The 24,722-nt window shown below is 35.3% G+C and overlaps 1 protein-coding gene across 1 annotated transcript; it reads left to right on the top strand.

The window, feature by feature from the left end:
- The first annotated feature begins 94 nt into the window (after positions 1-94).
- On the top strand, positions 95-17,205 carry LOC139125210 (tripartite motif-containing protein 2-like). The gene is made up of 3 exons (XM_070691311.1): positions 95-170; positions 5,731-5,808; positions 15,885-17,205. The coding sequence occupies exons 1-3, from the start codon at positions 95-97 to the stop codon at positions 16,685-16,687; spliced, it is 957 nt and encodes a 318-aa protein (XP_070547412.1). The 3' UTR covers positions 16,688-17,205.
- Positions 17,206-24,722: the final 7,517 nt, after the last annotated feature.

Below are 24,722 nucleotides of genomic sequence, written 5' to 3' on the forward strand. Positions count from 1 at the left end.
ACAATGAAGATATATACCTAATAAGGCAAACTGAAGGAGACATGTTAGTAGACGAAAACATGGACAGTGATTAATTCATTAGCTTATTACATGTATGCATTTAATTGCAGAAGAAGTTAATTCTAGTGGTGTGTTCAGCAGACTTAGAAAGTTTGTCACTGGAGATTCAGGTAAATTTATCATCATTCTTTCAAGAAACTAATGTCTACGACTCATCAACCTGCAAATATTTTATTGGCATGTTCTTGAAAATTACAGTGTTTGCTTGACAGTTTAATTCATAACACACGATAGCAAGGTCAAGATAATGATGTGTTTGATGAATGCGTGTACGTAGCGTCCAACCAATTTATTGAAAATTGAAAATTGAAATCACCTTCAAAATGCAATTTTTATTTGAATGAAATAATAACAAATTTTTAATATTCGTTTTTGCAGACAAAATTTTTATTTTACCGATTTTTAACTACGGTTTTCGCGGCCAATCAATTCCCAAAAATATTAAACAGCCTTTTGGCATAGAAAGCAACATTTGAAATGTTTCAAATCGAAAATTATTTTTCATTTTTATCTTCGTTGAAAAAAAAAAACGATTTACGGCCCGTTTTAAATAAAGCTTCTGCTATTTCATTATTATGAAACATAATTCTGTTTCGCCTTCTTTATATTTTGAATCGAAAAGCAATTTTCAGTAAACACAAATTAAGCTTTAATCAATTAATTCTGTTTCATTCATAAGATTTGAAGACACAAGTTCGGGTTTACTTTTATTGAACGTTCCTTGTTTCATATTTGATTTTAATTCATTTTGAAAAATGATGTTGCCATTCTCAACAAAGCATACAAATACTTTCGAGTTTTCAACTTTATTCTATCTTAACATAACAAAAATGGTATTTCTTCCGATTTTTGTAAAATATAAAATATAGGATAATTTTGACATTTGAAGGAGAACAAAAATGATGAGAATCGAAACTCGTTAATACTAAATCATGTACAACTAATTTAAAATGAATTCGCTGTTCATTTTGTTACTTGCGAAAATTGAAAATTGAAAATGGTAAGTTTCAACCATTTTCATTTTTTTGAAAATGGTCGAAAAACGACTTACATGTTATTTCAATTTCTTTGCTGTTCCTGGCCCTCTACCGGCCAGTGGGCGAGCAGCGATGCGTGCGAGATTTCTGGCTTCCGTCAACGCAAGAACTGCGGTAAATTTAAAGTGGAGTTATCTTCCTTAGTCTCTGAAGAGTTTATGCGGCAAATGGTTGTTTTTGGAGGTAAAACACACCGCGAGATAGCATGTACTTTAAAAGACTTGTTTCCTGATCATAATCTGTCAGGATAAGCGAGAGATCAGTGCGCAGATTTTGTGAAATACATGAAATTAAAAAAGCGACGCCACACGCTGAACAATGACCAATGATTAGTACAACATTTACTGTTAACATAACGAGCACTAGCAACGCTCAAAATATGCCCTAAAACAAAAATCCTTATAAGCGTCTAGAAACTCCGGTCGATGCTGGGTCATGTTAATTATAATATGACACCACAACCGGATCGCTCACTATGGTCAGTCAATAGAGTGGCTAACTCTCTGAACTCTCTCAATAACGAATCTGGCTTCTCCTCCTCGAGGACGAAGATGACTCCATCACACAACCAAGCCGAGGGATACAAAACAAGAGAGCGACTGATGGAGGAACCCCATTTTTGGTTCCGAAACACAGTTAAGACAAATCACTCAATCAACAAGCCGGTTTATTGGGACCCAGATCACATGACTAGGGTCAAAGCACTATCGATTCACCAGTGTCTCGCCATGTATTCCACACAAAATAAATGCAATAATCCTTTTATTCACCACATCGTAATACTAAAGAATTTTTGTAGAGCCTATGTGTGGAGTAGTCCTACGAGCATGGCGAGAGTTAGCTATGCATTGCAGGCTGTGTGTTACCGGCGTTATACGGCTGTGGTGGGAGGCCGTATAACGCCGTTAACACACAGCCCTGCCATGCAGAGCTAGGCGAGAGTGTCCGGCTTTGGCTACGCGTGGGAGGCGGCGTAGCCAAAGCCGGACACTCTCGCCATACTCGTAGGGCTAATGTGTGGAGTTGCCCTCAATTTCCTTTATATCGTCTTCGGTGGCCAGTCTTCCGCAGCACTTTCAGTAAGCGCGGGAACAAGTATGCGTTGCGGAAACCAGAAGTCTCGTACACATTGATGCTGCTCACCCACTGGCCGGTAGAGGGCCGGGAACAGCAATTCAAATGAGTCGTCTTTCGACCATTTTCAAAAAAATGAAAAAGGTTGAAACTTACAATTTTCAATTTTCAATTTCTAATTTTCGCACTCACCAAAGTAAAATTGCAAATTCCTCTTAAATCGGTAAGACATGATTTTATTTCAAAGAGTTTCCTTTCTCTTCATTTTGTTCTTCATCAAATACGTACAATGTCCCGTAATAAATTTTACGAATCTTGAAAATAGTACTATTTTTTATTTTAAGATTAGGTAATATTTTGATACTGGTAATGATTTTTTTTGTTTTGTTGAAAATGAAAACATCATTTTAGGATACAAATTATAATATGAAAACAAGCAACTTTCCTTAAAATAATCCAGAACACGTGATTTTGAAATTTAAGAAATAAAATAGGATTAATAGATTAAATTTCATTTTGTTTTCACTGATAATTGCATTTCGGATACAAAATATGAACAAGGCGAAACAGAGTTATGTTTCATTAATAACCAAATAATAGAAGCTTTACTAAAATTAGTCTGTCAATTGGTATTTTCAATTAAGATGAATATGAAAATAAAATTCTATTTCAATCATTTAAATAATGCTTTTTGTGCTAAAATGCATTTTCATATTTTTGAGAAATGATTGACCGCAAAAACCGTAGTAAAAAGTCGGTAAAATAAAAATTTTTCTGCAAAAACGAATATTAAAAATTGGTTATTATTTCATTCAAATGAAAATTGCATTTTGAAGGTGATTTCAATTTTCAATTTTCAATAAATTGGTTGGACGCTACGTACACGCATTTTGATGCCCTTAAGAAGTGCTGATACCTGGATCAAAGGATTAAAGGTATCATCACGTAACCTTGTCATGCTACTTATGTTATGAATTGCATCACATAAACCCAACCCAGTCACAAGCAGACTGTTACAGCTACAATTTCCAAAAACTGAGACAGTATTTCGTTTAGCAAGTCCTTTATACTCAGAGTTTATCAGTCAAAATACTACAAAACTTGCCTTTTCTCATCTTAACAGATGCTCTTACACTAGTACAAGGTATGCAACATTTATTGAATGTACTGTGATGTCCTGTGGTAATTTAGGAAAAATAAAAGTTAAGAAAATCAAAATTTCTTAGCTTCATATCTTGTGAAAGCAGTTGTACGCTTCCAAACAGCAGTGAGGAGTCACATTCTGAACGAATACACACAGAGTTTCTCGTTGGCAATGTAACAATATTAGCATGTTTGAAATTATCAGTTTTAACAGCTGCTTTTCTCCTACAACTCTGAGCCAGCTTCAAACCTCAATTTGACAACATGAACTCAGGAAAGTGTAAAATAAAAATACCGCAATGATACGGTGCTCGCTCACATTTGATCAGAATTGGTACATACCAGTATGAGTACCAAAGATCAACAATAAATGTGTTTCTATCTGTTCAGTGCAGGAAAATTCTGCGTTGATGTTATGACAATGATTTCTGCACAGTACAACAAGAACAAGTCATTGACAATGACACAGTCCCCACTTGTTAATGGGTACTTTAATTACAAGTCCTCTGAGAGGAAAGAGTCCTCTTCATTAATTAGGTCTGTGATTAAAAATACTGCAATACAGATGGGGCTTAATGGCCAAAAATGAGTTCCATGGTGGTGAAAACATAAAACCAATGTTAGCCGCCATACTAATTACAAAAGGTCATTAAAATGAATCAATTTGTACTTAATCGACAGGATGCTGTCAAACATTTTTGCATCCTATCCTAACACTGACAGATTATCACCGGTACCATATTTCATAAAGTTTGATGCAGTACTTTGGACATTCACCCTAAAAACAAAAATCCATTATGTAAATGCAAACTAGCAATTAATTTATATATAAATTGATACCACTAAGTGTCATTGATTTGTATTTACAACACTATGAGATCAAAATCTGTACCAAGTTTCATCAAATTTAACTCAGTATTTACGGATATATCACTCTAATAAGGAAAGTTCATTACATATGCAATTACAAATTAATTAACTTGACACTGATAAATGTCTTTTTCACTGTTAAAGCAATGTGAGCTTAACATCTGTACCAAGTTTCATGAAATTTGATGCAGTATTTCTTGACATATCAGACTAATTACGAAAATTCAATAATTGACATGATATACATGCCGTTAAACAAATTGATGTGCATACCGGTATGTATGACATTGGTCAATGTCCTTGTGCCAACTTTGAATGATACTGGTGGAAATATGTCTGAGTTATAGCTCTGTACATGAAAAATCATAACAAAATGGCCACCAGGCAGCCATTATATTGCATTGGACTGTGAAACCAATAGACATGCATATTTATGACATGATAGGTCAATGTCCTTGTACCAACTTTGAAACAAATCAGTTGATACATATCCAAATTATGGCTCAGGACATGACAAAATCATAACAAAATGGCCACAAGGCAGCCATATTGCATCGGATTGTGAAACCAATTAACATTCATATTTATGACATAGGTCAATGTCCTTGTACCAACTTTAAATAAAATCCGATGATAAATGTCTGAGTTATGGCTGGGGACATGAAAAAATTGTAACAAAATGGCCGCCATGCGGCCATATTGGATCATATCGTGAAACAAATTGACGTGCATATGTATGATATAGGTCAATGTCCTTGTACCAACTTTGAATAAAATCAGTTGAGATGGATGATGTGCCTGAGTTATGACTCTATACATGAAAAAATCGTAACAAAATGGCCACACGGCGGCCATATTGGATCGTATCAAAAAACGAATCAACGTGCATATGACATATGAAGTAATCCTTGTACCAAGTTTGAATGAAATCACTCCAGGCATCTCTGAGATATCTGCATGAACGGACGGGCACACGCACAGACAGACGGATGCACGGACATGACCAAACCTATAAGTACCCCCGGACGGTGTCCATAGGGACTAATTAACACTTTATGTAGCAAGCTTATTTACGTTGGTCAAGTCATTCAGGTTTTATATGCCAATTATGAACTTGCTTTAAATTTGCAAATAACAATTAGTTGACATAAAAATGCAAAATGTTTTCACCCACTACAACAATAACATTGTCTTATCGAAATACATGGTAAGTGTCCTTAACTTTGATAAAGTCCTTCCAACTAATTCCAGTAATTGGTACGAGCTATTAACTATGAAAATTAGAAATTAGCCAACATGAAAAATGCTAAATGTCTTCACTGTTCCATTATTACATCATTAAATACACATTTGCACAAAGTACACAGACAGCATAGAGATAAAATTTGTCAAATGAATAGCTGTTGCAAATATGTTTTAAAATACATAATGTTTGGCATACGATTTCTTTAAAAAGCTACACAAGTGATAAAACCATCAAAATCACATTAAAATTCTGTAACTACATCTGAAATACAAAAACATAATTCTTTTATTGGATCAACAGCATCGAACACGGAACCAAAGCCGATTGGTACCAAACGCTACATTGGCAAGAAAAAGAAGGTTGATGGGAGATATGGAGGTGAGTGTATCAGTAGAAGTGGTAAAAGTTTGAAAGAGCTTTATTCACTCCATCCAATGCACAGATAAAAAAACTGGCAATCTTGATTTTGCTGTCTCTTTAGCACTGACAGTAAAACTGTATGAGGTGAAAAATATTATAATTATATTTGATAAGTATTTAAGCAATAAAGCACATCCAGTGACGGTATACCACGAGATTTGACCAGTTCATGACATATACGAAGTGAACTGGTCATAATCGAGTGGTATACCATCGATGGGTGTGATTTATTGCTATTATATCATTACAGTATATTGAAATTCTGGCAGACGTTAAAAAAAAGGATTTTTGCCCTTGCCGAGAGCTCACCCATGTGCCAGCCGTGGCATATTGGGAATATACTAAGCTTTTTCGCGTTTTGACCAATCAGATTACTGTATTTGCGCCATCAATATACTGTTATGATAAAATTATCATAATGTATCATACCAGTATACTGATGGTGCAAACACAGCGATCTGATTGAAGACGCAAAAAGAACCGTGGTACCGGTATATTGGCGATATACCACGACTTGTCGAGACGCAAAAAGAACCATGGTATATTGGCGATATACCACGACTGACGTACGCGTGAGCTGTCAGCTTGAGCAAAAATCCGTTTATGAGGTTCCACACCAGAATTTCAATATACTGTTATGATATAATAGCAATAAATCACACCCAGCAATGGTATACCACTCGATTTTGACAAGTTCACTTCATATATGCACTCGCTGATTTGTTACCTTTCTAGTTCCTGGAGGTATCTGTCACAGATATATTCCAAGTTGGTGAAATGCTTAATATCTATCTATGTTCAGTACCAAGTTTTCCAGTGACTGGATTTTTCACGTGAAATTGAAGGAGCAGGCTCTTGGCTGACACTTTAGTTTCTGCAAGTAGACTCTTGGCTTCATCCCTGTCCTAACTCTTGCAAGGAAATTTCACTTTCAATTTTTCCAACCGTCTATCAATATAATAAACACAAAGCAGTGGCGCATGTAACATTTACAAAACACAATAATGACAGTGATCATCCTATTTTGTGATGATAATGTACTTGTGGATTAGAAGATCTATAACGTAGATGTAACAAACTTTAATTCAACTGATTTGCCCTCTTGGATTTAGGACAATTAGTTGAATGTATCTAAAATTCAAAAATGCCTCTGCCATTTTTTCAGCCTGTTCTGGTCTGCTTTAACAATGAGTCCAGCAGCAAGAGGGATCGTGGTATCACTGCTCTGTACTGTCTTCAGAATGTTGTTTGCTCTCCTCCATACAGCCTGCAGTTGAGTTTATTTGTTTGATAGCTCACCTTTTCCACGCAACACCTTCCTGTGAGCTTCCACATACTCTGCTCTGCTTCTTTTTGTTGTGGATGATGCAGCACTGCTCTTTGTCTTAGGGTGAGGGGTATATGTCATATGGAATGGCTGGTTGTAGAGAAATAAAAAGATAAAGAAATCACACCCAGTGACCTAACAGTTACAGAAAAGATTTCAATGCAAATAAATTGACAATGTAAGCTAGTACAAGTGTTACACACACTGTCACTACATTAATATAGAATTTATAAATTACTGCCAATGATACATATCATACTTACATCGGGCCTTAACTTTTGTTTTAAAGCCCCAATAGCTGTGAATGTGTAATATACTGATCTCAAAATATCCTGTTTTCCAAGAATTTTCTTTGAATAAGACCCATTAAAGACTGAAAAAGTGTATAACACTGTCACGAGTGTCGAGGTTGGCATGTAAATTCATACGTTTTAACATCATTTTAGATTTCCCACAATTTTCAAAAACTAATAATATGACAGAGAAATTAAAGATTACAACAACAAAATGTTGGCCATCATGTGTTTTGTATTCAAGTAAATGGCATCATGCTTGTTCATTGTTGGCATGGTCCAAATCAGTCAGCAATGATACCTCTTTCATTTACATGAACCAACTTTGGTTTAAAAATAAATCATGAAAATAATGCATAATTTGCAGCTATTGGGGCTTTAAATCGCACAGGTGCTCCTAATCCTGCCGTCATCTGTCAGGTCCAGCTTTCTTTTCACACACTTTGTTGTCAGATCTTTAAAGCCTTGGGTCAGTTCATATCAGGCATGACACACAATATTTGAACAGCTTTCTGTGGGAATGGTTATCTCCTTACAATTGCAGTTGAAATTTCTGGTGGCCTTTCTTCTGGTTGTTGCAGTGATGGTTGGCATGCATAATCGTGTTCTACACAGATTAATATGGGGCAGACTGAATTAATGCATGCTTAACATGGTTCTTTAACTAAGTTGAACACTGCCGTGCGACAGATATTTTGAGATCACTCAATAAATTCATGAGATGTACTGGTATAGGCAAAATACTTGCTGCTGAGATGTTTTGCCTGCAGATGGGACATGTCGGTGAACTTTGTACCAAATGTGAAATGCATGGGGAAAAAGCAAGTGATAACCCTCATAGATAAGCTGTTCAGGTTCATTGCAAACTTCCTTATATACAAGGCACTCTAAATGTGATGTATTTAATTTTCGGAAAATCTCTCCATGGTGAGCAGTCTCAGCTTTTCAATGATTTCACAGCTTTCATTTGGATTTCTCTCTCCCGACTTTCAACTAAATTCCTGTCTACAGAATGGTTGCTTGCAGAGATATTTGTTGTACACATCATTTTCAGCAGCACTAGGGCTAGCAGTACATGACGATCTCTGTTTACCAGGCTTTCTCCCTCTCATACAGTATCTGACAGATACTCTACACTCATCTGTTCTTGGATGTTAGCACCACTCCGAAAGTCCTTAGTTCGAGCTATACGACATTCCCGACAAAGTTGCCGCATTCAAACGTCCTAGTGTCTACCGTGATCGTCAATGCCAGAGTAAACAAGAAAATCCTTGTGAAAATCGGCACATTTTTAAATGGAAGACAATCCTCCAGATGAGCTAATTTCATCTCCACAAAGACAGCTATTCAAAACTTAGCATTAAAAAATATTAATGTGTAAACAATCGATTGTTGCCATGGAGTAACCAGGGCCGAAAAAGACTCGCTGCCGTTGGATGCAAACACCGTTTGAACTTTCACTCAATGAACAAACGTCACAGTAAAATTATGTAGGATATCAGGAAAATTGCTTTTAATGATAAAATGTCACCTCAAAATACATACCATTGACCAAAAATATCTCATTACATCCCGGTCCTGATTTTTTATTTCGCTTGTGGAAACTGTTGAAAATTTAAAACGATAGTTCAGAAACACAGACATTTGGCGATTAAACCTTTGCATGTTGAAGTGCACAATAGTTTACAAATTCAAGACGATCATCTTCGTCTTCAGCTCTACTTCCATATTTTGTAGAACACGGAAATACTACAGCCATTCCGGAACAATCTGAAATGACAGATACAATACTACCGTTCAGTGTTTCTGATTATTGCATTAGTGTATGAGAACTGTAGTATGTCAATTTGTGTTTTCTTTACTCCAATCAATTTGACGCAACATCCTGATAACAAACATTCTAAAAGCCATGATATGAAATAGTTCTGATGTACTACAGTCACTGCACAGGTTGAATTTTTGTTCTTTATATGAAGTGCTGGAGGCATACCTGATATGGCCACATACTGTATGTATAGGGAACTTTTGTCAACTTTTTGTGTAAAATTTGAATTCAAATGTACTGTTTAATCATAAGTTTATTTTGAAAAAAATTGTGAGTTATGTCCACATCACGATGTTTCTGTTCGTCCCTGATGCTGTGCATGACTCAAACAAAACCTTCCATACCTTCCATGTAATTTCACTCAGACATTAAAACTTGTATTTTGTGAATATCCTTGTGTCACCAGCGTAATCAAGTGTATAAAAATTTGAAAGATGAACCGATACATATCACCTTGGTTACTCACCATAGAAACAGGAATGGATCTTGTCCTTCCTGGATAGCTTTCACCCTTCAGTCATAATGGTTTGTCCCAATCCATTGTTTTCTGTGGCAATTATAGTTGGACCTGCCCATAGGAAAATGAACAGGGATTATTCCTATTAAGTGCCTTCAACAATACAGACATCATCAACCATTGCCATGAGGCTGGGTCAATAAACGTCATAATTTAAATCATGAGAGGGCATCAGAAATTCAGTGATTGTCTTTGCAAGGAAGATCAAAGCAAGTGTTCTTTGTTGATGCATCACAGATAGAGTAATGATAATGATTCTGAATACAGGTCGTTGATGATTGTGTATCATATAGTACAATTATCAAGGATAAACATTTGCCAAGTGTAATTTTGAAATCATTTGATTGATATTTCTGCTATGACACTGTTCCTTTGTTAAACATGACAATGAGACCTTAGAATAGCAACCAAGATTCTATTTATCAGATATTATTTGCAGAGATGTAGAAAATTTCTGTTACACTTACAGGTGGCAAAAATAATGTATAGAGCACTTCAAGTCATGTATGAGCACTTTCATTTTGTGCAGAGTATATACTAATAATTTTAACAGCTGTCAAATTTTAGCTGACAGCCAGTTGTTTGTGTCGGCCATGATTTCATGAATTGATCATACTGAAAATATGACCTGGGAAACCTATAGAAATACAATCTTCAAGTTGCAGTCATACGACGCACGCAAGAACATCCTCATTGCACAGCATTACTGACAATATTCTAAGATAGTATGTGTCATAAGAAAATTTCAGCCAATATTATTTTTGATCACTCTAAACCATTTGATTCTGTCAATCAATTCAATTCTTCTCCAAAACTTCACCTCAATAATATACACCCTACAACAATTCAATGGTTGAAAATCTTATAGCAAGGACTCAGTCTGTTTAGCTTGGCATTAATTTGTCGAATCAAATTAATTAATTGATATAGGGTCAAAACGTGTGTTCCTCGGAGCAGTGTATGTGGTCCTTTACTTTTTCCCTGTACATACAGGTAAATGATCTCCCAACATGGCTACAATCCAGTATTCCAATGTACAGCTTTTGAAATGATATCAACGTCATTAAAACTGCCACCCTCTCTGATATCGTAATTGTTGCTCTCTATTATTGTTTATCATAATGGTGTCATTATAACTTGCTGAAACCAAATATTTTAAAATATCAGATTCAATTCATGCTCTTTGGCAACGGTCAACAACTTTAAAAATTTCCTGGCCATATCCAATCCCACACTATTAACGATCCTACACCCCAAAGGATTTTGAAACACCAGGCCACTATTTAGCTTCTTAACTTACAGACCATATGTGTAAAATTTTTTGATGTTGTTTACATTTAAATTCTAGTCCGGACCAGAAAGTCACTTTTCAACAATAACAATGCGGGTTTCACACGTATGGGCTGAGTTGACAAGCTTCACACTGTGTATATAAACTTGCCTTGGGAGTAGAGCAAGGAATTACGGTTGACATTCAACACAAAAATGGTGAAAAAATTATTAAAAGTTAGCAGTACTGGCCCTTCAAATGAGACAAGCATGTAGCATACCAGTGCCGAGCATGTGTTTTTTTGGTAATATGTAGCTCATGCCATGTGTTGCATTCAATGATACAGCTTCTTCAGATTTGTTAGATTACTGTGATACAGTTTTTTCAAATTTAAATATTACTTGAAAGTAGTTTACAACATATCATCAACTTTACAGTCAATATTCATCGCAGACTAAAGAGAGCTGATCATATGTCTCATACATCTAAGAAAGGTCAACAATACCGGTACTTATCAAACTTTGTTGTCCAAAATTCATCTATTCATCACTACAACACTTGAAGGAAGTTCCATATTCCTATTAGCCACCTTTCTTTTATTTAGTCTCTTGAATCTGTTCTTGTAAATACATTCAAAGATAATTTACATTTCATGACTTAGTTATGGCCTGGGAATCGGAGGAATGTGAAGGGGGTCACTCAAAAATTGAAAACTTCAAGGGGGCGGCTTGTTCAAAATGTGGAGAGGAAGAATGGGGTTACTAAATTATTTTCGCGAAAAAAATTGAAACACCTCTCTAAAACTGCACCATTGCGAACATCGTTTTTTTCAAAATTGTCTATGCAAGAGGGGACTGTGAGCCCCCTCTCGTGCTCTTCCCCTTGGGGTGTTGTATAACAGTTTTACTAGTGAAAGACAAATTCAAAACACATCTCAGCTTGCACTAGACTGCACCATTGCACACATCAATTTCTCAAAATTTTAACCGGATCTGGGACAAAACAACTCTTGTGAATTCATCCTTAATTATCACAGAAACATATACTTTAATTCACCTCTGTTCAATAACAATTTTGACAATTACACAGATCATATTCAGGCTTTTCATTAGACGCTGATAGCTGGAGAAATGGCACAAGAAGGTCACAGATTTTTTATTTCTGCATATTCATTTGTCTTGTCACTTCAGTTTGAATAACAGATTACATAAATATGTTGAGAGTCATGATATTCTAAGTCAATATCAGGCTGGGTTTAGGCCTGGATTTCGAACAACAGACAACATGTTCATCTTAAAATCGGTTATTCATAAGTATTTAGTAAATCAAACATTGAAAATGCGAAGGATAAAAGGAAAAATATAAATAGGTTGTTTGTAGGATTCGTTGATTTTAGAAAGGCATTTGATAGTATTTGGCGTCAAGGGCTCTATTATAAGTTACTAACACACAATATTAATGGCATATTTATCAAATAATTAAAAGTATGTATGACGAAGTCAAATACAGTATAAAACTTAATGGTGGAATCACACGACAGTTCAAATCAATGCGAGGAGTTAGGCAAGGTTTCAATATTAGTCCCATTCTTTTTAATCTGTTTGTTAACGATTTATCAGGTTACTTTGATGATAGGTGTGAACCAGTTAATTTAGGACAGTCCCTGATCAATTTCCCATTATATGCTGATGATCTTGTATTAATTTCAGAATCAGAGGCTGGATTACAACGTTGCTTTGATAAACTTCATTCATATTGTAATGACTGGAATTTAGAAGTCAACACTAACAAAACCAAAGTCATTGTTTTCAACAAGAATGCTAGGGTCCTTCGTCATAAATATAACTTTTATTATAATAGTATGAAATTAGAAATTGTTCAAAGCTACAAATACTTAGGCATAGACTTCAAATGTAATGGGAAGTTTGAATTGCAAAGGAGACTCTATACAAGAAGGCACTGAAAGCGTTCTTTTATATTAGAAAAGTTGTCAGTTCATCAGCTAACATAAATATTCATGCATGGATTCATATTTTTGACCATGTTATTAGGCCTATACTAACTTACGGATGTGAAATTTGGGGAACTGAGAAATATTCAGATAGGACACCAATTGAAAAATGAATGTTAAGTTGTGTAAAATACTTCTCTAAGTAAATCAGTCAGCAACAAATTTAGCAGTGAGAGGTGAGATGGGCAGGCGTCCTCTTTTAACTTTTATCAAGAAAATGATGGTTAAATATTGGTATAGAACATACACTAAGAAAGAAAATACTTTGATCCATGAGGTGATGGTATTTTGTACTAACAATAACATGGCCTGGGCAACTGCAATGCAATAAATTACAGGATTGGAGAGTGTTGGTAATTTTTGGCAAAATGATAAACATATAGTGTGAAAAACTTAACAGATAAGATAAGTAATGACTACATTTTAAAATGGAAAAATGAAGTTAATGCAGAAAAACATCATCAGGAGAGAATAACAAATTACGCGTTTATAGAAAGTTTAAAACGGATTTTAAAATGGAAAAGTATTTAAGATGTATCAAGGATAAAAATGACAGAAAATACATTACCAAGCTGAGAATAAGTGACCATAATCTGATGATTGAGAAAGGTAGACACATGAGACCAAAACTAAAAGCTGAGGACAGAATTTGTAATAGGTGTGATACCAACTCAGTTGAGGACGAATTTCATTATATCATGTGTTGTCCATGTCATACACAATCACGACAAAAATTGTTAGACTCGATAGCAGTCAACAATGAAAACTTCAACAACTGGGATTTGCACGCAAAATTTTGCTACATAATGAGCAATACAGATAGCATGATATACCTCACAACATTTATCCAAGAAACAGATATTTTTTAAGATTACCCAACATTTCATATTCTGCATAAAGTTATATCTTATATTTATATATATATATACATATATTTATTATTTTTTGATAAGTATCCTTTTCTTATTTTTGTAGTATTAGCTCTTGACTATGTTCACCTTTGAGGGGATAACGTCAATAAAGTTATTATATTATTATTTGTCTTCAATCTCTGGCAAACTGAGAAATTTTTTTCACAAAATCTATTCTCATTGTTTGGTTGGTGAATAATGTGACTCAAACACTAATCATGCAAAAAATGTAATAAAAATATCAGTGTTCAATGTCATTTTCAAACAATTATACTGAGTGCAAAATAAATTGAAAAACGTCTCAAATTGCACCATTACACACATCAATTTCTCAAAATTTTCAATACAGGAGGGTGTACCCCGTCTCATGCTCTCCCCCTAGGGCTGTTCTAACAGTTTTACTTAGTGAGAAAACAAATTAAAATCACCTCTCAGATTGCACCAGACTGCACCATTGCACACATCAATATCTCAACAATTTTTCATGCAAGACAGAGGAAGCCCCTCCGTATCTTTCCCCCTCAGCCTCTTGTGTCTTCTCCCCCTGTACTTTCAAACTCTGCCCAGTCAGATATCCTAGTGAAAACCCTGTCATGATAACCATCCAAATTAAACAATATACTATATGGTTAGATACTAGTTATAGTGTGAGCTTAAATATCTGTATTTTGTTGTGACTTTGAATTCAACTGTCATGAGATAATTATGGTAATCTAGCAGGGTACATCAGGATTTGAAAAGTTTTTACCTACTATCGCTGTATTTTGTAAATTTTACAAATATATAATTTAACTTTCCTAAGAAGGGGGGGGGGAGGTCAGTTAAAATTTCAGAGTTAGAGTTGAGGGTTACTCAAAGTCATCATTGTTCGCACGGGGGGTCACTCGAAATTATAAAACAAATTCACACATACCTGGAGCAAGCACATCTTGATGGGTACGACACATGTGTATAATCTAGTATTTATCCAGAATACGGAATGGTGGCTCTGTACACTGCAAAACTGACTGCAAATAAATGAATAAAATATTAGAACTATTTCTATAACAGACAGTGGAGGGGCATTGTTACTGAAAATAGATAGAATTTGTGCAAAATATTGTTATATTGACCCTTTTGGTACAACAGAAGTGTACAAAACAATCTGTAATCAATAGGTCACAAGATGTGATTACATAATCTAAGGTATTGAAGTTTGTAAAAGTGACAAATATCAATGTTTTATACCTTTTTTGACTTTTAATAGAAGTGTGTATGGCAGCCAGAAAGATAAACAAAGCCGGCAAAAATTATTTTTGAAAAATACACACAAAAGAAGCTTAGATGCTGGAAAACTTGGATAATGTTATTACAACCGTTGGAATATTATCAGTCATTGTTTTCATTTTGTTATTTAAAAAATATAATAAAATGCTCACATCTTTGGTGAGGCTAAATGTTAAAATAAATCTGGTCACAAATACGATTGTTTTAAATAAATCAGGTGTTACAGTCCTCCATGCTGTAAGTTACACAACAGTGAAAGTTAATACAACAGAGTGATGGAAGTTACTTCAATTTTTTTTAAATTTTGCAATTTAAATCATCTGAACTGTAGGCCAAGACCCTTTGAGATTTGAAATTAAAACAATTTTGAACAAAACTGACATCAGTGAAATTGTTGACATGACACTTTGACAGAAAATAATTATAAAAAATTCAGAAATTTGATTTCACAATAGAACGGAATAGTTTCCTCATAGAGCTTTCACAGAGTTAGACAAATTTACATGTAAATAAAAAATGTTCACATCAAATATTTATTTGGATGAAAGAAATGAAAACTTACCTGGATCGCCTGTGATTAAACATTGACCTTTGACCTCTTCTTTACTCTACAGGTCACAAATGGACATTGCAGGTACTGGGCAGTGTGGAGTCTGGTACAGAGCCAGGACAGTTTAATGAACCACGTGGTCTGGCATGGCATGGAGATCAGCTTGTGATCTGTGACACAGAAAACCATCGCATACAAATACTCAATAAGAATAAGGTGGTCATAGAAATTATCAGATTTGATGGTCAGTTTGACAAAGAATTCAAGCCATGGGATGTGGCCATATCCCCTGATGGTCACTTCTTTATCACTGACATCGGTAATAACCAAATAATTATTTGTGACCAAAATAAAAAAATTATTCAAATTATTCCCCAAAGTGCAGACATTGAGGTTAGGAGCATTACTGTAATGGCAGCATTTATTTTTGTCACTGACAGCAAAGGTAAAAGTTTGATCAAATACAACATCAAAGATGGAAAACTTGTTGCAAGAGTCAGTGATCAATTCAGTTATCCATACTCTGTAATGGCTACTAGCAACAACCATCTCTTAGTGTCAGATAGAGACAAACATGTCATTCATGTTTTAGATTCTGATTTGAATTTTCTGAATTCATATCGCAATGATGAGTTACAGTATCCACAAGGCTTGGATGTCGATTCACACGGCAATATTTATATTTGTACAGATAGGTCGAATGGCATTGTAAAACTGAGATCTGATGGACAATTGGATTGTGTATTATTTGAAGGTGGTGTGTATTTCCCAGAGTTCATTGCAGTCAATGATGACATCACAACAACAATTGCTGTCACAGAGTCGTGGTCCGTCCACCAAATCAGAGTATACTCTGTATCAACATAGATATGCATTACAATCTCATCAAAATATCACCATTTTTAACACATTTTTCACATCCTACACCCCAAGTTTGGACTAAAAATCTCTTGTCCTCAACTCGACACAGAACTTCATGTGCATCCGGATCAGAATTGTGAAAATTTTGGTGAAAAATTCAGGAATTTTTTGAAAATGCATTGAAAGCAATGGACGGTCTGCATCTGTGACGTCATCGATTGTTTTGTTGACTTCAAGTAAAGTAGGTCAGTAGGTTTTCTCCATTTTTCTCAAAATCCAGAAATTTTAGACATCAAGTGTGGGCTAAAAATTTCTTGTCCACATCTTGATGGACACGTTCATGGTGGTTGAAAACCAAGATTTAAAAATTTGGGTGAAAAATTTCTGACATTTTCAACATGCATTGATTGCAATGAGCAGTTTGAATTGGTGACGTCACTGGAATGCCAAGTAAAGTTGGTCATGATAAGAATTTCTCAATTTTTGGTAGAATTACAAAATTTAGACATCAAGTGTGGGCTAAAATTTTATTTTGTATGAGTTACTAGACTTGTCTATAGTGACCAGAATCCATGATGAGAATTTTTTGTGAACAAATATTGAGCAACTTTTGATGAATCATAATGAATGAATGAAAACAATCAATTGATTCTTGAAAATGCAGTGTTTAAAATTCAACTCTCAAAATTATAAAATGTTTTCGAACTAAAATTTGATTTACGTACTTTGTTAGGATTTACCGGTCTCACTGAAAACAAACCGGCGATTTTATAATTTTCCAAACTCACAACAATGGAATATTTTGATGAGATTGTGTATTGGACTGAACTGACAAACCATCAGATCTCAGACTCAATTTACACCAGAGACAAACGACCGATACGGTTCATTTGTCAGTGAAATGTACTTTTAAATTATTACCTGTATATCCTGTGATAACTCCTGCATAATATACATTAGATATTTTCATCGAAAGTCGATGGTATACTCCAATAACAACGTTTACGGAAAGTAAACGAAGGATAGTACGTCTGGCCAACGGCCATCAACTAGACTCAAGTGCAGCGCAGCGTGTTAATTAGTCATAGCGCCCTCGAGAGGCGTAAATTGTGTAGAATTACTTTCGTTTAAATGAGGGCGCTATCACAAGATTCTCAACGTGCGGTTTTGAACGCCTCCAGTTTTCTGTTCAATAGCATTAGTGACCATTTAGTGGCCATTATCAATCGCGAAATGTTCTCGGCGACGAAACTTTTTCGAATCGTTGTATATTTTATAATCAAACGATGCATTTCGACAAAATACAACGCTTTCTTAATGAATTATTGTTGAGTCTTCTATTTTAACAAGTATGAATATATTGAATGTATTGTAGCCTACAGTTTCTGTATCACATTTTCTGGCCAGTTTAAAAGAAAATGTGTTCTTTCCATTGTAATATTGACATCTTTTTGACAGTATAATGAAAACATATTGTTTTCTCTTTTGCTGTTATTCATGAAGACTAAAAAATTCGTAGCTATAACTGTTTCTTCGCATATTTTGTACTTTTCTCACCTGCAGAACTGGATATACTCTAAGCATATTAGTCTCACGTTACCACATCTAACATGGCTCTGTATTTTACATAGATTATCCCTACCTTCTATCTTCAATCAGTCAACAGTGCTTGTATCAAGTTTACCTACAGAAGTTAGGATGTCCTTCTGCAAATTCTCTTTTGAGGACACTCCCTTTTCTAAGATGAGAAGACACTGCCGAAAAGTATATTCTGAAATACTTATGTACATTGATCATTGTATGGAATCAGAGACAGTCCAGAAACTTTCTCGCCTGTCTATGATATTATATATATATATATATATATATATATATATATATATATATATATATATATATATATATATATATATATATATATATGTATACCAGTGTTTCATCTAGGATGCTACACCAAGGGGGGACTGGTCCCCCTCTGCAGGAATTTTTGAGGGGGATTTTAAAATTTTGGGGGGGATTTAACTGAAACATATAATCACGACTTTACACATTAGTTTTAATGTTGCAGTGATGTCACTTGTGATACACATACTACAAGCCATAAATCACTTGCTTACACAATCCAAGCTGCTTGCTGCAAACACCATCTTCTATAAGATTTTTTCAAAAGTCAACAAATTGGAGTATCTCTGTTGTGAATGTATGTAGAGCTTAGAAGAGTGGCGGGCGGCTCATTAATATTCATAAGCATTAATATTTCTGGAAAAATTGTAGCATATTTTGTATGCTACAATATTCTGTATGTTTGTTTGTACATATTCTGTATGTTTGCTTTCTTGTAGCTTAAAAGTACATTCAAACATAATAATGACAGCAAGCCATTTCCACTGCACATGTACCTTCAAGGGATTTTTTCATTTTTAACTGAACTGTGTGTACTTACACAAAGCAAGAAAAAATCTTTAGTAGTTATAAAGGAATGTTTTTCTATCTTCTGAAAAAAAATAATAAACTTGTTTGTCACGTTTTTACTGTCCCTAACCACTGTGGAGTTTGGATCGAGATTGCCCTATACAAACCAGTTAGCTGTATTTTTCTAGTGACCTAGCTGGTCTTGTAGTCTTGTGCGCAGACCCAGTAGAGTTAAAACGAACAACTTAGGAGGTAAGATTAGTCTGTATGCCGTGTTTTGAATGTGGAGTTTCCCGATGTCAGATTCGCTCCAATTGCTTTTTGTCAGTCATTTTACAGTGGGAAAATAACAAAAAGAAAGGTTGGTTGTCACCAACAGTTAACTTTAGGGTTTTATTTGCCAGAAACACAAGTCAATGTTTGTTCACTGAATTCAGAAACCGGGCGCACTGACACTACAGTTTGCTTGTGACTCTCATTGCATCATGCAATCCCGTCAACGTCAAAGTGCTAATGCCATGCCTTTCACTGAACTGAACACGTTTCTGTAACAGTAAAGTCCGATTTCCGTGTCAATTTTTGCTACCAGAATTATTTTCATAGTGTTATGGACATTCATACTATCTATGCTCAAAAACTTCAGTTTGCCTCTTTTTCTCGATCGTACAGAGATAATGAGACACAAAACCTTATATAGCTAGGGCAATGAACTTTTGTGAACGTAACTCAATGGGCTGACAGGCTTTCATATGCAAAATCAGTGTACGGAAAGTACAAAAAGTATCAAAATCGAACTAAAATTAGTCCCTTTCATGTAAATGTTCTTGCTACACTATACAATGCCTGTTGCCAATGTATTAACAGGTGCCGATAACGGGTCATATCGAAGCTTGACACCCATAATATTTGATATGCCATTCCAGCCAGCTAGCTCAGTGCAGTGCGCGATGGGTCGCCCCTTCTACGTACAATTGGCGGCGCGAAGCACTCCAAAGAGGGGGAATCGCGCAATCGCGCAGCCTAGATGAAACACTGATGTACATATATATATATATATATATATATATATATATATATATATATATATATATATATATATATATATATATATATACTGAGAATCTAGGAACTTGTAGTTGTAATTAAACAACTACAAGTTCCTAGATTCTCAGTATTACCGCCCTGCAGAAATGCATTGAGCACTATACTTTGCCTGCATTGACAAGCAAACCATTTTCGTATATATATATATATATATATATATATATATATATATATATATATATATATATATATATATATATATATATATATATATATATATATATATATATATTATGTTTTTAGAAACACGATAAGATTGGAACTAATTTTTGGATAATTGGATCTTCATATTTTCAAATTTTCTCAAAAGTGGTTGGTACCCAATAGTCCTAATACTCATAAAAACAAGTGTATAACTTAAAATAAAGCAGATGAGCTTACATTTGCAGATTAAACTGTCATTAATTCAGCATTCAATTATCCCAAATAAGTTCCAATTTGATAAGCTTTTATTTTTTATTGACTATCTACCATTGAAAATGTTCACAATTTTTGTTTTTCTTATTCTAATAATTAAGTATATTATATTTTGTTCATAAGACAAAACTACATTGCGAGAATGCAGCGTACTATCCTTGCAGAATGTCTTTAAGATTCTCTCTTCATTGTAAAAATCTTTATGTACTTCTGTAATTCGTGAGATTTTTTGGAAGCGTAAATTTTCCCTATGTCCTATGTCATGAGTTTGTACAACAAGAGTTAAACATAAAGCGACTATCACAAATTTCAATATTATACTTCTGATGTCTTATTATCAATAATATCCCGATCTGCCGGCAACGTAACTGATTTGCATAGATTCGAAATTGGTGCGTCTCACTTTCACAACATTTGTGAGGGTGGATTGATCATTGGTATTTATAAAGTATGCTGACATCATTGACAAAACGGCCTATAACACCTGAATTGGCTGCACATACTTCACAATTCAGGTGTTATAGGCCGTTTTGTCAATGATGTCAGCATACTTTATAAATACCAATGATCAATCCACCCTCACAAACGTCGTGAAAGTGAGACGCGCCGTCGTGAAAGTGAGACGCGCCAATTTGAATCTATGCAAATCAGTTACGTTGCCGGCAGAGTGGGAATGCTTTGAAAATGGCGTGAACTCTAAACGATGCATCATTTCTCAATGGCCCAGGCTTTACATGTCCAATGGCCAAGGGTCTAAAACCAGGCCAGTTCGATGCCTGACCTATCAACTTGCCCCAGTGCAGTAGCAATTTTGGAAATCAAGAAGCAGCAAGGAAGAAATTGTGAGTTATTTGAAGGCCTGTGCACTGCTTGGATGGCCAGAGTCAGCCTCCTTCCTATTATTTAGTGTTTAGAGAATCTGCCGAGGCAGTACTGTCACCATGCACCAGATTACTGCCCAATGCTGCAACTATTATTTGAGGATCTGTGCTAAAACTGTGTGAATTTGGCATAAATACTTATCATCATTTAGGATTCGAGTGTTGTAGGGTACTTTTGTAAGTATACAATAATGACAGATTTTTTATCAAGAATATTCCTACTCGTAAATTTATTAATTTACGAGTCTGTACTACAACTGTGCGGATTTGGCATGAAAACTGATCATCATTCAGGATTTGAATGCTGTAGGGCACTTTTGTAACTATACAATAATGACAAATATTTAATTTTATAAACAGTATTCATAATCATAAATTTATTAATTTTTACACACTTGCTATTACTGATAATGCCTTGTGCCCCTGTGGTTTGTACAGGGGCTTGAACACATAGCAATCAGGGTTGGAGGCTCATTTTGTTGCTTGGCTAACAGACACCACAGGCTATCAGTATATATCCTGACAAAATATCAAGGAATCTTAGAGCTATCACAGTGATAGCAATGCACATCATTGTAACAAGTACATAATATATTAAGTTTTTCACAAATGAATGAGTAATAAGATGGGATAATTATCAAAACGTTTATTAACAAAGCTACACTGAAGGAGAGGGTACATATACAAGTAACACACATTGTTGCCATAATATCATGAAACAAACAGAACATCACACATGAAAGATGTGTCCTTTAGAAGTCTGTCATTTTGACCATGTTGTCACTCTAATGTCTCATTCTCTGATTTCTTTTATGCAGGGGGAATTTTAAACGTGAAAACTGTAAAATTTCCCAGCTAACTCTGTCACATATGTACATACCGGTAGTCTTACTGCTTTGAAATGCTGATTAATTTCATAACCAGTCAGAGAATGTCTTAGATAATTGCAAGATATTATGATGGTGACAAGTTACAAAGAGAAGCAGGATATGGGCATTTGAACTCGGAAAGTCAGACGAAGGCATTCTTAATCAGGGTTTCACTATATTTTCCCATAATCCACAGGTCTGGCAGACCACTATTACACAAAACAATCGGGATCCACAGTGAAATTTTGGCAGTGCCCAACTACATGTACAAATTATCGTATATAGTCTATGCATATCCCTCATTGATACTGATGTTATCACTACACTTGTCATATATCAAACACTGCTTTCCCTATAAGATCCAAAGGTAACTTGTTGATGACATAATGGGTCACATAGCCATCATTTGACTGAAAATGACATGTAACTATTTTCAACTTGACTTTTTCAGGATTTGAAAATGACATAAAAAGCTGGTTTTAAGAAATTATGCATCAAAAATTGATAATCCCTGTAACAGTGATTCAAATATATCAATATGCCGTTCAATGAATTGTTCCATTTTTTGACAGATTTTCATCAGATCTCTCATTGAAATGAAGCATATGATTGTCCTATATATGTAAAACAAGACTACATTTGCAGTCTCACTCAATATCTGAAAGATTCCAAACTCTTGAAAGAATTTGCTGAACTCAAAGGTAATCTTATCTGATAATGAACCTTTCAATGGAACATACAAGGACATGTAGGCTTCATTTTAACATATCGTAACACATCATTGCTCTACCTTTGTGTACTGATCAAATTCAAACTCTGCACATCTTTCGTTTCTATGAAAGTTTAAATCTATCAAATCAATGTCCACTCTCCTAACTTCATCGGGAGAATTCCTGTTCCTTTCTCAAGACGTTGCAGTGAACACTATCATATAGCAATTGCAAATGTGTTGGTATGTCTTTCTTTTGTCATAATGAACGGATTTTGAAAACAAAAGAGATTTGCAAAGCAAACTTGTACAAACAGAAAAATTGCAAAGATCGGATCAATCATATGCTTCATTTCAATGAGAGATATGGCTATTTTTTTGACTTTTCAACTGTATTTCCCACTGCTGCCAATAACATAACATATGATCACCTGACATACAATATGTATGTTATAGACTTTAATGAAAAGCACCAAAAAGAAAGAGACAAACAAAGTCTTTACAATATTTGAAAACTAATTCATATTACTAAACTAAGCAAATATAATGAGAAAGAATATAGAGGATAAATACATCTGTGTTAATTTAACTGTTCTGCAGTATTTGCAAGCATTGTTAGTAATTCTGTGTTACTCTGCTGACTTCCATACGTCTCATCACTGCTATCTGTCCTGTCACTGCTGTTCTGAAGATACCTATCTTTAGACACACTCTCACCAAGTGTGGTTCCATCAGCACATATTCTGCTCTGTCACTGCTATGGTCATACATCTGAAGTGAGCCATCCTTAGTGGTTTCCATGGTTCCAGAAGCGATGCACCCACCAGTCAGGGATGCACTTATGTCTCTGCTGTCACATCCCACTTCATCACTTTTATCATCAGTGTGAGTGTCATCATCAGCAGTAGCATTGTCATCATTGGTTGTCTGGCCTTGTCTGTGCACACTAACATAACTGTGGTCTTCCTCCACCATAGTGTCTGTATGTCCATGTTGTGAGAAACTGCTCTGCACACCGCTGTCCCTTGTAAAGTTATATTGCAAGAGCATGTTGTTGGCGGTTTGTTGTATGTCGCTAGGTTCAATTAATCCAAGTCCCTCGTCTTGGATCGGTTCCCTGCGGCTGTCATATTCCATGGCAAACCCAGCATGTTGAACGCCGGAATTTTGGCTGAAGACTGCACACCATGTTCTACGCTCTGTACTGTTGCATTCTGGGATTGATGGTAGACAATCACACTAAGACGATTTGCGTTCCGTTCACTGTGTTGCATGTCTGGCAAAGCCACACTGTGTGAGATACCTGCTTGCACCAAGATCTCTCGATTGGAATGTAGAAACGGCTCGGTGCCATTTATAATGTCAGCGCCATTGTAGTTAGCTTGTTCTTCATTATTATCATCAATAACACTCCTTTGATCAAATTCAGGGGACGCCTCACCACTACAGTAGGATTCCATTTCAGACTCACTGCCTACATTGTCTCTCTGATCTTGCTGCTCATGGACCCTTTCAAGTAAATTCACAGCAGAAAGTCGCCACTGGCGTGATGCCCATCGTTTTGACCAGCATCGGTTTCCTGGTTACCTTCCATCTCTTGTTCGGTCTCCATGACAACAGGTGTCTCCTCCTGCCGGTTGCCGTTTCCA

This window comes from Ptychodera flava (assembly GCF_041260155.1).
Source record: "Ptychodera flava strain L36383 chromosome 3 unlocalized genomic scaffold, AS_Pfla_20210202 Scaffold_25__1_contigs__length_14229661_pilon, whole genome shotgun sequence".
NCBI classification, from domain to species: domain Eukaryota; kingdom Metazoa; phylum Hemichordata; class Enteropneusta; family Ptychoderidae; genus Ptychodera; species Ptychodera flava.

Excerpts from the sequence above, each read along its gene's own strand:
- LOC139125210 (XM_070691311.1), top strand. The coding sequence starts at position 95 with ATGCATTTAATTGCAGAAGAAGTTAATTCTAGTGGTGTGTTCAGCAGA. Across the intron at positions 171-5,730 it reads GTTTGTCACTGGAGATTCAG|CATCGAACACGGAACCAAAG; the intron begins GTAAATTTATCA and ends TTGGATCAACAG. Across the intron at positions 5,809-15,884 it reads GGTTGATGGGAGATATGGAG|GTCACAAATGGACATTGCAG; the intron begins GTGAGTGTATCA and ends TTTACTCTACAG.